This window comes from Salvelinus fontinalis, chromosome 2 (assembly GCF_029448725.1).
Source record: "Salvelinus fontinalis isolate EN_2023a chromosome 2, ASM2944872v1, whole genome shotgun sequence".
Classification (NCBI taxonomy): Eukaryota; Metazoa; Chordata; class Actinopteri; order Salmoniformes; family Salmonidae; genus Salvelinus; species Salvelinus fontinalis.
In genome coordinates, this window is record NC_074666.1 from 24,755,540 (window position 1) to 24,773,289 (window position 17,750).

The window sequence follows — 17,750 nt, forward strand, 5'->3', positions numbered from 1 at the left end:
ATGCGAATATTCTAAAGTCCGCATGAACAAAACATGTGCATTTTCACACCAGAGACGTATTTCCATCATATGGACTTGTTGCGGATACAAGTCTGTGCGTGATGACATAACTTTTGTGGTTAAATTCCCACGTACTGAATAAAAAATACAAGTTAAATGGGTTTCCGTTGCATTTTAAACTCTACTGATATTTTTGTCACAAAATAATGTTGCGTTACGTAGCCAATGTGCCCATTCTGGTATTGGAATGTGCGCTCTAGCCAAAACGATGACATTATTATGGACAAAAGAGGGATATTATTTTATTTGTCAAATGTTAGTCAATCATTGATATCACCAGAATAAGACCGTCGACATTTATTGGAAAGGAGCGTCAAGCACATACCGTGCATTTTCACCACCCTGTGAAGTTCATTATCATGTATTTCATATGTAGCCTAATAAAGTGCATGCTTTCCCGACGAGCAGTAGTGGGAGGACCACACACCATATCATTGCGTGAATCACAAGTTTACTTCGATATGATGGTTATTTTATGAATATTTTCGCATAAAGTCGTTTCCACCGACATTACTCGCATAGTTAATTTTACCGGCACAAAAGATCCACCATGTCTAGGTTATTTTGTTTCGTGGAAATTGTGAAAGTTTACCGACAAAATGTTCTGTTTCCATCAGGCCTGTTATGACATTTCCTATCCGACGTACCTTACTCACATAAAACGTTTGGATGGAAACCCGGTTCATGTTCGAGATATGTCGAGACGGGTGTACTGGCCAATCAGTTAACCTACAGCCAACAAACTAGAAACTCTTGTGAGAGGACTTGTGTTGACAGAGAAGAAACACCTGCTGCAAATGTTCAAATTAGGGGTGAATTTCAATAGTCCTCTTTTCCTCAATCTGCATTGATTTTTAACTGCTGGTAAGAAGTGACAGCTAGACTATTGAGATCTACACCCTGTTCATGAATTAAGTCTTGTTAGAAAGGGCAGGTGCTGATTGGTTTGGGGGAGTGTATAGTAACTTGGTAAATCAGTATAAGAAGGGAATGAGCTGTTCAGCAAAGCAACTTGAAATAATCAAACATGAAGAGTTTTGCTGCAAAGTATATCAGTGTCCATGCTGTGATTTTGGGACTGCTGCTACCTCAGGTAAAAATACAATTAATCAGTGGGCTCCACTAATTTGAGCAGTGTAACAATACAGATCATGTAGTAGATAGAAATCTGAGACTTGATTTTACTTCCTGTTTTAAATATACTACGTTATGAAGTGTGTCTGCTATTATTGACACAGTAGTAGTGACCTTATTTTGCATGTGTTCTTCTAGGCAATCCCATGCAATGTGACGGGAGTGTGGCGAAATGAGCTGGGCTCTGTGCTTGATATTGAGGCGGTCGGTTCTGAGCTCCGAGGCCTTTATCAGAGTGCAGTGGAGACTGCTCCAGGAGTCACGGGTCCAGAACAACAGGCCAAGTTACTGGGTGTGACTAGTAATCGGGGTCTGCGAACCTCTGTGGCTTTCTCTGTGTTATGGGAGGCAGGTGTGTAAACCCTGGAATGTGTTCAGCAAGGCATTTTATTTTTATTTCACCTTTATTTAACCAGGTAGGCTAGTTGAGAACAAGTTCTCATTTGCAACTGCGACCTGGCCAAGAGGAAGCAAAGCAGTTTGGCACGTACAACAGGGTCACACATGGAATAAACAAACATACAGTAGAAAAAGTCTATATACAGCATGTGCAAATGAGGTAGGTTAAGGGAGGTAAGGCCATGGTGGCAAAGTAATTACAATATAGCAAATTAAGACTAATGGTAGAGATACTGGGGTGCGAAGGAGCAAGATAAATGCAGCATAATGTTGTGCAACGTTAGGAAATATATTTTGTACCACTAATTGCACCACTTCTATCTCCAACCTTCCACAATGTGGCCCTAGTCTCAATCTGAATGACCTTGACTGTAACAATGGCTGTGATGCAATTGCATCATATTGCCTGTCCCCCCCCAGGTTCCTGTAGCGCTTGGGTTGGTCAGTGTTTCCAACTGCCTGATGGGAAGCGAGTGCTGAAGACCCTGTGGATGCTGCGCTCTGTGGCTTCATGCCCTGCAGACAACTGGAAGAGTACCAGGTAGGCTACAGCTCCTCACTACTTAGCGTGGGGGGGGGGTTACTGTAGAACACAATTGCCCTTCACTAAAAGCCTACTGACATGAGAGCTACAGGGGTAAACTCAATGTTTTTAGAGCTAATTCCTATATGGACTTTGAGCATATTTGTATACCACTTGTTTTTGAGACTTTCTTTTTATCATTAGGATGGGAGAGGACACTTTCATCTTCATTGCCTGAAAGCAGAATGTACTGATCATCTGGCAATGTTGCATTTGGTTTGCTGCCCTCTACTGAATGTTCTTTGAACTCTCCATAGAAATAATCTGTTTTATACTCCCTGAGCTGATCTCTCATCCATGCCATAAACTATGAAACTTGTTCAATTCATGAATAAAAATGTGTTATTTACCTTGCCTGACATAAATAAAAGTTTAAACTCAGATGGGGATATGTTTGTTTATTCTCCAACAAACGGTCTGTCAAATGAACATGGGTGGTACCAACGTGGGATAAACTATTGTTTCAGACATTACAGAGCACTGGTGCATTAGGCTTGAGTTTCTATGCCAAGGTAACAAACCTATTGACCACGTTTTCATGCGCACAAATTTCCTGTACTCTTCGGGGTACTCGTGTATTCTACTTGAGTTGACGCATATAAACATATCCCGTTTACATTGACCTGAAAAAGCTTGTATCCCGGTTTAGATTTTTGGCGGGGGTGGGCTACTGTGGCATGTACAAATCTTATCCAGTTTGCTGTTTTTTGCAGGGTGTGCAGGCCCAGTTTTGCATAATGTGGGTTCTGTGATGTCAAACATCCCTTCAAAAAGTAGGCTACCTGTGCAGGTCAATCCACTGTAAATTATTTTGTTGATACTCTGTCCTGTACCGTAGCTTAGTGGCTACCTTCACCCCTAATTTAGAGACCTTTCTACTTATTGAAATTTCAGGTAGGCCATAGTTAGGCCTACATGTAGCTTCTGTCAACTTGTTGCCCCAGACATGAGTGCTCACCAGAATGTCTTTGATAATTATTGCATTAGTAATCACCAGTAAAGTTGCCTGTTTCGTTTAGGCACTGGGGTTGAAACATGTCTTGAGCAAAATGTCCATGTCATGTTTGACCGGTTTTAAGGAAATTAAAATAACATGACTTGACTTGGGTGCGTTTTGTGGTTGATACTGTCTGCAGAAGTGTCTACACATGCATTTGAATTTTTTCGGTGCTGAAAAATCCTTTCTCCACTCACGTTTCCAAGATGAATAAGCATTTGACAGATGCATATTTCTGCAGGAGTAAAATGCTATAGGCCTACAGTAAGTGTTCATATTTCAGTTACTACTCTATGTAGCCCATATGAACTTAACAGGAATATTCTGTTTATTCAGGGTTACTCGTTAGCGGGAAATGAAAGGTGTGTGTAAACAGCTTATCCTGAATAAGGCCTTAAGCGGGATACTGTCCGCATGTAATCGTGGTCAATGATTCCGGTCCCTACACTGCATAGGATAACTTTATCCACAGAGGTACACTATAAACCTCTAATTACATGGTGACTCATCTTCAGTCAGTATTTAAAAACTACATGATAAAAACAATTAGGTTTGCAATAGATTAACCAATGTGCCACTGGATTATTTGTCAGCATTTTGTACAATCAAGCAACTGATTTCAGGCACTTCTGTAACTTGTCGATGCAAATCTTTAATTTTATTCAATGTACTCAGTGACTGTGATAAAACATTTGACCCATTTGACCTTCCAAAAATGTCAGGTGTTCTCATGTACAAACACGCCCAGTACTCACATCTCTGTGCTCACCCCGCAAAGAACAGGAAGCCACTGAATGAGTTATGGTTGAGTATCATCATAGACTTTTTGCTTAGGACCCAAGCGCATGTTGACCGTGTCCCATTTCTGCAGCTGTAGTGTGATCACACTGGAGAAATGATCAAGGCCTGTGACTGTAACGGCTTGTGCTCTCCTCATCCTCGGATGAGGTGAGGAGAGAAGGATCTTCAGACCAAAACCAACATAGAAACAAATAACATAGACTGCCCACCCAAAACTAACGCCCTGACCATAAACACATAAAAACAACATAAAACAGGTCAGGACTGTTACAGTGACTCTCATTGTCTAAAATATACATCATCGTAGCGGTGTTCTTAATAAGTGCTGCACCCCTGCTGGATGCACTGTCAGCCCCTGCAACATATCTGAAGTAGTATGCTCCTCTCACTGGTGCGGTGAATTTACCTGTTTCAGAGAAGAGACATAATCACCATCCTTAATTCAACAATGGGTTACTGTGCTATACTTTCATGTGCTATAATTGAAAGTCCAGTGCCTCTGAAGCTCATTGTGGTGGCTTTACATACTCATTTATAGGTCCTTATGAATATATGATATGCTGTGTAGATTATCCCACAGCAAGAAGATATGGCCTAATACTTTATAAAGATTTAAAACAATGCAATATATTTGCTGTATAAGAAACACAACAATGGATAGGGAATATACATATGAATGCAGCAGGGTACCTGTGGATGTACTGTAAGCATCGCCGATGTTTACATCTACTCACTTGTAGATCAGGTCATAATAGTAAATAATAGTAAATGTCGTTGAGGAAGGGTCCAAAGTAGCCACCAATTCCTAAAGATGCAGAGAATGACAACTTTGGTGTGTCTGTGAGCACAATGTCATCACAAGGTAAAAATGTTGTGGCACAACTAATTATCGATGCACGGATTGTTACGCTACTGTAAAGTCAACAACTCAAAGCACTATATGTAATGATGGCTAATGTGTGCACTTCTCCATACATGAACTTGCTTTCTTCAGCTCGTCAACCTCTCCTCTAAGCTCCACCACCTCTGACTCCTGCTCTTGTAGCTGGATCTCAGTGTTGTTTGACTCGGCATTAAGGGCCTTCAGTTCCCGGGCTTGACCCAAAGGAAATATATCACAATTAATACACTAACTCCCAACGACAACATTACCAAAAACCATGGTGTTGTTTTTGAGATTAATCCTTTAATTTGTTCTCTTCAGCAGTAACAGACTTTGTATTGTCACTGCCAGAGGAGATTGTAGACCTGTAAACAAGAGGGTCTGCACTGTGTGTATGTACCAACATGCTCACTCCACAGTTGCACTACTTCTGTTTTCTGACGTGTCAGGTCCTTCTTCTGTTCCCCGGCCTCAGCCACAGTGCTGTTCAGCCTGACATCAAGGACCACTAGTTCCTGGGCTTGCAATTATACACATTTTGCTATGGGGCAGAGAGAAAATATTGCAGTTTTAAAGCGAATTTCCTGTAAATCTAAACATTTTGCCATGGCTTATGACGTGTTCATATTGGGGAGGGGCCCGACCTCCAGGGGACCCTAACAAAAAAACAAATAATATATATATATTTATAGTATTAGTGGTAGATCAGTGACACCCATTCAATGTCATTATTTTCAGTGGATTAGATTACAATTACACATCTGTGCCTATTTGGGTTGTATATGCAGCTTTAACAAATAAAAATCATTGAAGTTGACAAAGAAAATAGGAAAAGTACAGAAAAATGTGCTGGGCAAATCAGTGAAAAACAACAAGAGTTCAGAGTCCAGGTTATTAAAGGATCCCTCTGGTTTAGCCTAATCAATGGCCTTGCATGACCCTTAGATGCCAGGATCAATGGCTTTGATTATTGGAGGAACACCTCTGTCATGAGTGTCGAACGCCCACACTGCTCAATGCTGCTTGATGGAGAGCCCTCCGTGCCTGGTTACCAAGGTGCTCCGAGGAAAACATTTCCCACAAAATTAGAGTGAAAATGTGAAGTTTATGAAACAGAGTATCATAATATAAATGGAGGCTACTTAACATATGTTATATCACTGAGATATGGGAAAATGTATAATGAGTAATGGTGGTATAGTCCTACATGCTGTAAACATGGATAGACACAGAATGCCTGATATTTAAAATTAACTAAGCTGCATTATGAATCTTTTGAAGATCTTTGAGTATCAAAGACAATGTAAATCAACTACCACATAAAAATAAACAAAAAGCTCATTTTTCCAGCTTCACACGATTCTGTAAATCGATCACTGTTTATAATGCTGTTTCTGTCTGTCTGACAGGAACCTGTCTGCCCCCCCCCCCCCCCCCCAACTCTCCACACCTAATGCAATAAAGTTTGATCATCATAATAAAATAATTTACCCCATGTGAGGCCAGTCAAGTGTGTTTCACTCATTAAAATATATAGTTTTTTAAAAAGTAAGACCATAAAACCATAGTGTGTAATTTCTGTCAGTTAAATTAAGACAGGATATTGAATTTTAGTGTAAACTACTACCCATCAAGCCCAAAAGAACCACCATCTATTTTAAAAGTCACAGTCCTTGAGGTGGGGTAGAATATGCCTAGTCATGGGAAAATCTAAATAGCGTACTCCTTCCTACTGCTCAAAGCCCATTGGTGGATAAGGTCAAAGGGGAGGGACCTCTGGCTTTCTCATCCAATGGGTTTTTCCAATGAGGCGAGGTCATGCTTGGAGTATGCAATTGAGATTCTTTCATGGTGTTGATTACATAAGGTGACTGGCAAGTCTTTATTGCTTTCACAATGTGCTCACTGCTCTACTCTGACTGACACATTTACCCCTCAAGCCTTCAGTAGAATATAACCCGACGAAGAGTGTCTGGTATGGGGTTTATTAATGAAAAAGTGAAAATCAATTTCGAAAAATGTTGATATTGGATAAGCTGTTAGAAAATAGTTAACCACATCACCACACAGTAACCTTATGTTACTGGTGAGGTGATGTGACCAAGGAATGTATCTGAGTTGGTCCATTTACCTATGAATCAAAATTGCATCGCTGTAGTGGCCTACCAATTTCAAAGACAGAATTATATATATTTGCTAACCTGCTAGGCCTGCTACCTACCTAGAGCTACTTGGAACACTACTAACTCCACGACTGGTTTATCGACGTCACCGCACGAAGAGGCAAAAACAGACTTACCCCCATCGCGACGTCCCCCAAAGGCTAACTTGCTAGCCCCGGTCTACTAACTGCTAGCTTGCCTGCCCCGGTCTGCTAACTGCTAGCACCTGCTAACTGCTTGCTTGCTAACCCGGTCTGCTAACTGCTAGCTTGTCAGCCCCGGTCTGCTAACTGCTAGGTTGTTTAGCCCCGGCCTACTAACTGTTAGCGTGTTAGCATCGGCCTGCTAACTTGTGTAAGAAAGTGTAGTTCCAAGAAGGCGTAGCAGTCGGACGTGTATTTGTCTTGTCTTGTCCCGCGTAAATAGTCCTCGTATTTTTTGTATACATTTCGTATATATTTTAATTTCACTTTCCATCTTGGAACTGAATATACATTCCCGCAACCCGCCTCACCCAATGTGGTACGGATCTGTTATTTTTTATACTTTAGAACCGTAACCCCAATCAGAAGCTAGCCAGATAACTAGCTACTAGCTAGTAGTCAGTTAGCCACTGCTGCGGTCTTCGCCCTTAACTCGGACACCAGCCATCTTCAGCTCGGGCAAATACCTGCCAGTCTGCAGGCGCGATATCAACCCAGAGAATATAGGACTGCTTTTTCTCTACCACATCACCGGATTCCTGACGCAAGCTCTGGACAATTACACCGGATCATCGTCGCTAGCTAGCTGCAACCAGGTGGCTACTACTGGCTAATACCTCTGTCCCGAAACAAGCACCAGTTAGCCTTGAGCTAGCCTCGAGCTAGGCCCATCTGCCGGCTAGCCGAAGAGGCCTACCAGCGAATTATTGGGCTACAATACCTCTTTTGCCAATTGGACTGGACCCTTTATTGCCGACACAGAGCCCCGCCGATCCATCACGACTGGTCTGCCGACGTAATTGTCCGAGGTGGTTTCAACAGGCTTTTCCATTGCGACGTTTCTGAATACCCATCTGCTAATTATTAGCTGTCTTATCTGCTGCTATCTAAATAAATATACCGGACAATTTATTTATTTTTTATTTATTTTTTCCTGGGTCACTATATCTATTTTGCCAATTGGATCGATCCCCTCTACCACACGGAACCCCACTAATCTACCGACGGAAACGAACGAGGTGACAAAAAAATAAAAAAATAAAATAAAATAAAAACAGACCTCCATCCTATGTTATCTTGCTACCGATAGCCAGCTACCCGGCCAGCTGTCTGGATCGCCGTGCCCCCAACCAACCTCTACTCACTGGACCCTTATGATCACTCGATTAAGCATGCCTCTCCTTAATGTAAATATGCCTTGTCCATTGCTGTTCTGGTTAGTGTTTATTGGCTTATTTCACTGTAGAGCCTCTAGCCCTGCTCACTATATATCCAACCTCTCAGTTCCACCACCCACATATGCGATGACATCACCTGGTTTCAATGATGTTTCTAGAGACTATATCTCTCTCATCATCACCCATTACCTAGGTTTACCTCCACTGTATTCACATCCTACCATACGTTTGTCTGTACATTATTCCTTGATGCTATTTTATCGCCCCCAGAAACTTCCTTTTACTCTCTGTTCTAGACGTTCCAAACGACCAATTCTCATAGCTTTTAGCCGTACCCTTATCCTACTCCTCCTCTGTTCCTCTGGTGATGTAGAGGTGAATCCAGGCCCTGCAGTACCTAGCTCCACTCCTATTCCCCAGGCGCTCTCTTTTGATGACTTCTGTAACCGTAATAGCCTTGGTTTCATGCATGTTAACATTAGAAGCCTCCTCCCTAAGTTTGTTTTGTTCACTGCTTTAGCACACTCTACCAACCCAGATGTTTTAGCCGTGTCTGAATCCTGGCTTAGGAAGACCACAAAAAATTCTGACATTTTCATCCCTAACTACAAGATTTTCAGACAAGATAGAACGGCCAAAGGGGGCGGTGTTGCAATCTACTGCAAGGATTGCCTGCAGAGTTCTGTTTTACTATCCAGGTCTGTTCCGAAACAATTTGAACTCCTACTTTTAAAAATCCACCTCTCTAAAAACAAGTCTCTCACTGTTGCCGCCTGCTATAGACCACCCTCTGCCCCCAGCTGTGCTCTGGACACCATATGTGAACTGATTGCCCCCCATCTATCTTCAGAGCTTGTGCTGCTAGGCGACCTAAATTGGAACATGCTTAACACCCCGGCCATCCTACAATCCAAGCTTGATGCCCTCAATCTCACACAAATTATCAATGAACCTACCAGGTACAACTCCAAATCCGTAAACACGGGCACCCTCATCGATGTCATCCTAACTAACTCACCCTCCAAATACACCTCTGCTGTTTTCAATCAAGACCTCAGAGATCACTGCCTCATTGCCTGCATCCGTAATGGGTCTGCGACCAAACGCCCACCCCTCATCACTGTCAAACGCTCCCTAAACACTTCTGCAAGCAGGCCTTTCTAATCGACCTGGCCGGGGTATCCTGGAATGACATTGACCTCATCCCGTCAGTAGATGATGCCTGGCTATTCTTTAAAAGTGCCTTCCTCTCCATCTTAAATAAGCATGCCCCATTCAAAAAATGTAGAACTAGGAATAGATATAGTCCTTGGTTCACTCCAGACCTGTCTGCCCTTGACAACCACAAAAACATCCTGTGGCATTCTGCATTAGCATCGAACATCCCCCTTGATATGCAACTTTTCAGGGAAGTTAGTAACAAATATACACAGGCAGCTAGGACAGCTAAGGCTAGCTTTTTCAAACAGAAATTTGCATCCTGTAGTACTAACTTAAAAAAGTTCTGGGACACTGAAAAGTCCATGGAGAATAAGAGCACCTCCTCCCAGCTGCCCACTGCTCTGAGGCTAGGAAACACTGTCACCACTGATAAATCCACTATAATTGAGAATTTCAATAAACATTTCTCTACAGCTGGCCATGCTTTCCATCTGGCTACCCCTACCCCGGTCAACTGCCCGGCACCCTCCACAGCAACCCGCCAAAGCCCCCACCATTTCTCCTTCACCCAAATCCAGATAGCTGATGTTCTGAAAGAGCTGCAAAATCTGGACCCCTACAAATCAGCCGGGCTAGACAATATGGACCCACTCTTTCTAAAATGATCTACCGAAATTGTTGCAACCCCTATTACTAGCCTGTTCAACCTCTCTTTCGTATCGTCTGAGGTTCCCAAAGATTGTAAAGCTGCCGCGGTCATCCCCCTCTTCAAAGGGGGTGACACTCTAGACCCAAACTGCTACAGACCTATATCTATCCTACCCTGTCTTTCTAAGGTCTTCGAAAGCCAAGTTAACAAACAGATTGCCGACCATTTTGAATCCCACCGTACCTTCTCCGCTATGCAATCTGGTTTCAGAGCTGGTCATGGGTGCACCTCAGCCACGTTCAAGGTCCTAAACGACATCATAACCGCCATCGATAAGAGACATTACTGTGCAGCCGTATCCATCGACCTGGCCAAGGCTTTTGACACTGTCAATCACCACATTCTTACTGGCAGACTCGACAGCCTTGGTTTCTCAAATGATTGCCTCCCCTGGTTTACCAACTACTTCTCTGGTAGAGTTCAGTGTGTCAAATCGGAGGGCCTGTTGTCCGGACCTCTGGCAGTCTCTATGGGGGTGCCACAGGGTTCAATCCCCGGGCCGACTCTCTTCTCTGTATACATCAATGATGTTGCTCTTGCTGCTGGTGATTCTCTGATCCACCTCTATGCAGACAACACCATTCTGTATACTTCTGGCCCCTCTTTGGACACTGTGTTACCCAACCTCCAGACGAGCTTCAATGCCATACAACTCTCCTTCCGTGGCCTCCAACTGCTCTTAAACGCAAGTAAAACTAAATGTATGCTATTCAACCAATCACTGCCCGCACCTGCACGCCCGTCCAGCATCACTACTCTGGACGGCTCTGACTTAGAATACGTGGACAACTACAAATACCTAGGTGTCTGGTTAGACTGTAAACTCTCCTTCCAGACTCACATTAAGCATCTCCAATCCAAAATTACATCTAGAATTTTGCATCCTATATCACAACAAAGCATCCTTCACTCATGCTGGCAAACATACCCTCGTAAAACTGACCATCCTACTGATCTTCGACTTCGGTGATGTCATCTATAAAATTGCCTCCAACACTCTACTCAACAAACTGGATGCAGTCTATCACAGTGCCATCCGTTTTGTCACCAAAGCCCCATATACTACCCACCATTGCGACCTGTACGCTCTCGTTGATTGGCCCTCGCTTCATACTCGTCGCCAAACCCACTGGCTACAGATTATCTACACGTCTCTGCTAGGTAAAGCCCCACCTTATCTCAGCTCACTTCTCACCATAGCAGCACCCACTCGTAGCACGCGCTCCAGCAGGTATATCTCACTGGTCACCCCCAAAGCCATTTCCTCCTTTGGTCGTCTTTCCTTCCAGTTCTCTGCTGCCAATGACTGGAACGAACTGCAAAAATCTCTGAAGCTGGAGACTCATATCTCCCTCACTAGCTTTAAGCACCAGCTGTCAGAGCAGCTCACAGATCACTGCACCTGTACATAGCCCATCTGTAAACAGCCCATCTATCTACCTACCTCATCCCCATACTGTATTTATTCATTTATTTATTTATTTTAATTTTATTTATTTAACCTTTATTTAACCAGGTAGGCAAATTGAGAACACGTTCTCATTTACAATTGCGACCTGGCCAAGATAAAGCAAAGCAGTTCGACACATACAACAACACATAGTTACACATGGAGTAAAAACAAACATATAGTCAATAATACAGTGAAAAAAAATAAGTCTATATACAATGTGAGCAAGTGAGGTGAGATAAGGGAGGTGAAGGCAAACAGATATATGTATAAATAAATAAAATATAAAAAGGCCATGGAGGCGAAGTGAGTACAACACAGCAAGTAAAATAAAAACTAAAAAACACTGGAATGGTTGGTTTGCATTGGAAGAAAGTGCAAAGTAGAGACAGAAATAATGGGGTGCAAGGGAGCAAAATAAATTAATAAATAAATACAGTAGGTAAAGAGGTAGTTGTTTGGGCTAAATTGTAGATGGGTTATGTACAGGTGCAGTGATCTATGAGCTGCTCTGACAGCTGGTGCTTAAAGCTAGTGAGGGAGATAGGTGTTTCCAGTTTCAGAGATTTTTGTAGTTCGTTCCAGTCATTGGCAGCAGAGAACTGGAAGGAGAGGCGTCCAAAGGAAGAATTGGTTTTGGGGGTGACTAGAGAGATATACCTGCTGGAGCGCGTGCTACAGGTAGGTGCTGCTATGGTGACCAGCGAGCTGAGATAAGGGGGGACTTTACCTAGCAGGGTCTTGTAGATGACCTGGAACCAGTGGGTTTGGCGACGAGTATGAAGCGAGGGCCAGCCAACGAGAGTGTACAGGTCGCAGTGGTGGGTAGTATATGGGGCTTTGGTGACAAAACGGATGGCACTGTGATAGACTGCATCCAATTTATTGAGTAGGGTTTTGGAGGCTATTTTGTAAATGACATCACCGAAGTCGAGGATTGGTAGGATGGTCAGTTTTACAAGGGTATGTTTGGCAGCATGAGTAAAGGATGCTTTGTTGCGGAATAGGAAGCCAATTCTAGATTTGACTTTGGATTGGAGATGTTTGATGTGGGTCTGGAAGGAGAGTTTACAGTCTAACCAGACACCTAGGTATTTGTAGTTGTCCACATATTCTAAGTCAGAGCCGTCCAAAGTAGTGATGTTGGACAGGCGGGCAGGAGCAGGCAGCGATCGGTTGAAGAGCATGCATTTGGTTTTACTTGTATTTAAGAGCAGTTGGAGGCCACGGAAGGAGAGTTGTATGGCATTGAAGCTCGCCTGGAGGGTTGTTAACACAGTGTCAAAAGAAGGGCCAGAAGTATACAGAATAGTGTCGTCTGCGTAGAGGTGGATCAGAGAATCACCAGCAGCAAGAGCGACATCATTGATGTAAACAGAGAAGAGAGTCGGTCCAAGAATTGAACCCTGTGGCACCCCCATAGAGACTGCCAGAGGCCCGGACAACAGACCCTCCGATTTGACACACTGAACTCTATCAGAGAAGTAGTTGGTGAACCAGGCGAGGCAATCATTAGAGAAACCAAGGCTGTCGAGTCTGCCAATGAGGATGTGGTGATTGACAGAGTCAAAAGCCTTGGCCAGGTCAATGAATACGGCTGCACAGTATTGTTTCCTATCGATGGCGGTTACGATATCGTTTATGACCTTGAGCGTGGCTGAGGTGCACCCATGACCAGCTCTGAAACCAGATTGCATAGCGGAGAAGGTGTGGTGTGATTCGAAATGGTCGGTAATCTGTTTGTTGACTTGGCTTTCGAAGACCTTAGAAAGGCAGGGTAGGATAGATATAGGTCTGTAGCAGTTAGGGTCAAGGGTGTCCCCCCCTTTGAAGAGGGGGATAACTGCAGCTGCTTTCCAATCTTTGGGGATCTCAGACGACACGAAAGAGAGGTTGAAGAGGCTAGTAATAGGGGTGGCAACAATTTCAGCAGATAGTTTTAGAAAGAAAGGGTCCAGATTATCTAGCCCGGCTGATTTGTAAGGGTCCAGATTTTGCAGCTCATTAAGAACATCAGCTGACTGTATTTGGGAGAAAGAGAAATGGGGAAGGCTTGGGCGAGTAGCAGAGGGGAGGGCAGTGCTGTTGTCCGGGGTAGGGGTAGCCAGGTGGAAAGCATGGCCAGCCGTAGAAAAATGCTTATTGAAATTCTCAATTATAGTGGATTTGTCGGTGGTGACAGTGTTTCCTATCTTCAGAGCGGTTGGAAGCTGGGAGGAGGTGTTCTTATTCTCCATGGACTTTACGGTGTCCCAGAACTTTTTTGAATTTGTGTTGCAGGAAGCAAATTTCTGCTTGAAAAAGCTAGCCTTGGCTGTTCTAACTGCCTGTGTATATTGGTTTCTGGCTTCCCTGAAAAGTTGCATATCACGGGGGCTGTTCGATGCTAATGCAGAACGCCATAGGATGTTTTTCTGTTGGTTAAGGGCAGTCAGGTCAGGAGAGAACCAAGGGCTATATCTGTTCCTGGTTCTAAATTTCTTGAATGGGGCATGCTTATTCAAGATGGTGAGGAAGGCATTTTAAAAAAAATGACCAGGCATCCTCTACTGACGGGATGAGATCAATATCCTTCCAGGATACCCCGGCCAGGTCGATTAGGAAGGCCTGCTCGCTGAAGTGTTTCAGGGAGCGTTTGACAGTGATGAGTGGAGGTCGTTTGACCGCTGACCCATTACGGATGCAGGCAATGAGGCAGTGATCGCTGAGATCTTGGTTGAAAACAGCAGAGGTGTATTTGGAGGGCAAGTTTGTTAGGATGATATCTATGAGGGTACCCGTGTTTACGGAATTGGGGTGGTACCTGGTAGGTTCATTGATAATTTGTGTGAGATTGAGGGCATCAAGCTTAGATTGTAGGGTGGCTGGGGTGTTGAGCATGTTCAAATTTAGGTCGCCTAGCAGCACGAGCTCTGAAGATAGATGGGGGGCAATCAGTTCACATATAGTGTCCAGAGCACAGCTGGGGGCAGAGGGTGGTCTATAGCAGGCGGCAACGGTGAGAGACTTGTTTTTAGAGAGGTGGATTTTTAAAAGTAGAAGTTCAAATTGTTTGGGAACAGACCTGGATAGTATAACAGAACTCTGCAGGCAGTCTTTGCAGTAGATTGCAACACCGCCCCCTTTGGCCGTTCTATCTTGTCTGAAAATATTGTAATTGGGGATAAAAATGTCTGAATTTTTGGTGGTCTTTCTAAGCCAGGATTCAGACACGGCTAAAACATCCGGGTTGGTAGAGTGTGCTAAAGCAGTGAACAAAACAAACTTAGGGAGGAGGCTTCTAATGTGAACATGCATGAAGCCAAGGCTATTACGGTTACAGAAGTCATAAAAAGAGAGCGCCTGGGGAATAGGAGTGGAGCCAGGTACTGCAGGGCCTGGATTCACCTCTACATCACCAGAGGAACAGAGGAGAAGTAGGATAATGGTACGGCTAAAAGCTATGAGAATTGGTCGCCTAGAGCTACTAGAGCAGAGAGTAAAAGGAAGTTTCTGGGGGCGATAAAATAGTTTAAAGGAATAATGTACAGACAAAGGTATGGTAGGATGTGAATACAGTGGAGGTAAACCTAGGTATTGAGTGATGATGAGAGAGATCTTGTCTCTAGAAACATCATTGAAACCAGGTGATGTCATCGCATATGTGGGTGGTGGAACTGAGAGGTTGGATATGGTATAGAGAGCAGGGCTAGAATCTCTACAGTGAAATAAGCCAATAAACACTAACCAGAACAGCAATGGACAAGGCATATTTACATTAAGGAGAGGCATGCTTAATCGAGTGATCAGTAAGGGTCCAGTGAGTAGAGGTTGGTTGGGGTCGTGGCGATCCAGACAGCTGGCCGGGTATATGGCTATCGGTAGCAGCATAGGATGGAGGTGTGTTTGTAGATACCTCGTGCGTTTCCGTCGGTAGGTTCCGTGTAGTGGGGTTTTGTTCAGATAGCAGCCGATAGGACAGCTAACGATTAGCGGGCCTCAGGTGAGCGTTCAGGTAACGTCGGGACGGATTTGCCGGTTGGATAAATCCCTCGGGCAGATAACGTCGGCAGTCAGTCGTGAAGGCCCGGTGGGGTTCCGTATCTGCAGCAGCAACAAAAGAAACGGGTCCGGATGGTGATGGAACTCCTCAGCTGGCTAGCTCCAGCATGATTTGAGTTTGCTCCGGGGTCGACGTAAGCCAATAGTCACACGGTATGCAGCTAGCTAGCTGCAAAATCAAGGTGCAAGTGTCCAGAGCCTGCGGTTGGAATTCGGGGAAACTGAGAGAAAAAAAATCCCGGAATGCTCCGGTCCGAGTCGCGTTGCACAAAAGTGCCGGTAGATTATCGAGCTAAAGGAATAGCTGATGACCGCAAAACGTGGGCAGCTGAAACACCAACGCTAGCTAGCAAACCGGCTAATTTCGGGGCAGCTACAGATTAGCTTCTGGCTAGCTATCGGAGTAGCTTCTGGTTAGCTTTCAGGCTAGCTTCTGAATTAGCCCCTGGCTATCTTCCACGATGGATTTTCAGATTGAGGTAAATAATACTTATTGTAGTTGGTGAAGCGGGTTGCAGGAAAGCTTTTGCAGGAAAGCTTTTGTAGTTGAGTTCTTGGATAATAAAATAAATAAAAGATATGTGAAGAAAAGGTGTAAATATATATATATACAGGACACGACAAGACAATACGGAAAAGTCGTAACTGCTAAGCCACCTTGGTCTCTCTCTCATTTATCTTGCTCCTTTGCACCCCAGTATCTCTACTTGCACATTCATCTTCTGCACATCTACCATTCCAGTGTTTTAATTGCTATATTGTAATTTCTTCGCCACCATGGCCTATTTATTGCCTCAACTCCTGTATCTTACCTCATTTGCACTCAAAGTATATCAACTTTTTGTTTTCTTTTTGTTCTACTGTATTATTGACTATGTTTTGTTTATTCCATGTGTAACTCTGTGTTGTTGTATGTGTCGAATTGCTATGCTTTATCTTGGCCAGGTCACAGTTGCAAATGAGAACTTGTTCTCAACTAGCCTACCTGGTTAAATAAAAGGTTAAATAAAAAAATAAAAATCTATGTGTGGAAGATATACAAACGTAATGTTAGTCCAGTCATACATTCACTATGGCACATGGTTCTTTACAGTTTAATTAATGTTTGTTATAGGTTGTTGACAATTATGCTTTCCAGCTCTCATGGAGTAAGCTTGTTCAAGTCCAATAAAATAGCACCCTCTATTGATCAACATAACACATTGTTTTCTGTATGGACTGAATTGATGATGCGTATCAAATATATGCCCAGGATGATATAATGCTGAATTTATCATCGTCCATAGCTAGATTTCCATACAATTGGCGACAGATTATTATGCGAATATTCTAAAGTCCGCATGAACAAAACATGTGCATTTTCACACCAGAGACGTATTTCCATCATATGGACTTGTTGCGGATACAAGTCTGTGCGTGATGACATAACTTTTGTGGTTAAATTCCCACGTACTGAATAAAAAATACAAGTTAAATGGGTTTCCGTTGCATTTTAAACTCTACTGATGTTTTTGTCACAAAATAATGTTGCGTTACGTAGCCAATGTGCCCATTCTGGTATTGGCACGTGCGCTCTAGCCAAAACGGTGATATTATTATGGACAAAAGAGGGATATTATTTTATTTGTCAAATGTTAGTCAATCATTGATATCACCAGAATAAAACCGTCGACATTTATTGGAAAGGAGCGTCAAGCACATACCGTGCATTTTCACCACCCTGTGAAGTTCATTATCATGTATTTCATATGTAGCCTAATAAAGTGCATGCTTCCCCGACGAGTAGTAGTGGGAGAACCACACACCATATCATTGCGTGAATCACAAGTTTACTTCGATATGATGGTTATTTTATGAATATTTTCGCATAAAGTCGTTTCCACCGACATTACTCGCATAGTTAATTTTACCGGCACAAAAGATCCACCATGTCTAGGTTATTTTGTTTCGTGGAAATTGTGAAAGTTTACCGACAAAATGTTCTGTTTC

At 43.3% G+C, this 17,750-nt stretch overlaps 1 protein-coding gene across 1 annotated transcript; it reads left to right on the plus strand.

Annotated features, from left to right (window-relative positions):
* The first annotated feature begins 1,041 nt into the window (after positions 1–1,041).
* Positions 1,042–2,525, plus strand: LOC129815234 (avidin-related protein 3-like). Its single transcript, XM_055868838.1, has 4 exons — positions 1,042–1,153; positions 1,333–1,546; positions 2,014–2,134; positions 2,321–2,525. The coding sequence occupies exons 1-4, from the start codon at positions 1,088–1,090 to the stop codon at positions 2,352–2,354; spliced, it is 435 nt and encodes a 144-aa protein (XP_055724813.1). The 5' UTR covers positions 1,042–1,087; the 3' UTR covers positions 2,355–2,525.
* Positions 2,526–17,750: the final 15,225 nt, after the last annotated feature.

Bases quoted from the DNA above. Each gene is read 5' to 3' on its own strand.
- LOC129815234 (XM_055868838.1), top strand. From the start codon at position 1,088: ATGAAGAGTTTTGCTGCAAAGTATATCAGTGTCCATGCTGTGATTTTG. The intron at 1,154-1,332 runs GTAAAAATACAA...GTGTTCTTCTAG, and splicing joins TGGGACTGCTGCTACCTCAG to GCAATCCCATGCAATGTGAC. The intron at 1,547-2,013 runs GTGTGTAAACCC...GTCCCCCCCCAG, and splicing joins CTCTGTGTTATGGGAGGCAG to GTTCCTGTAGCGCTTGGGTT.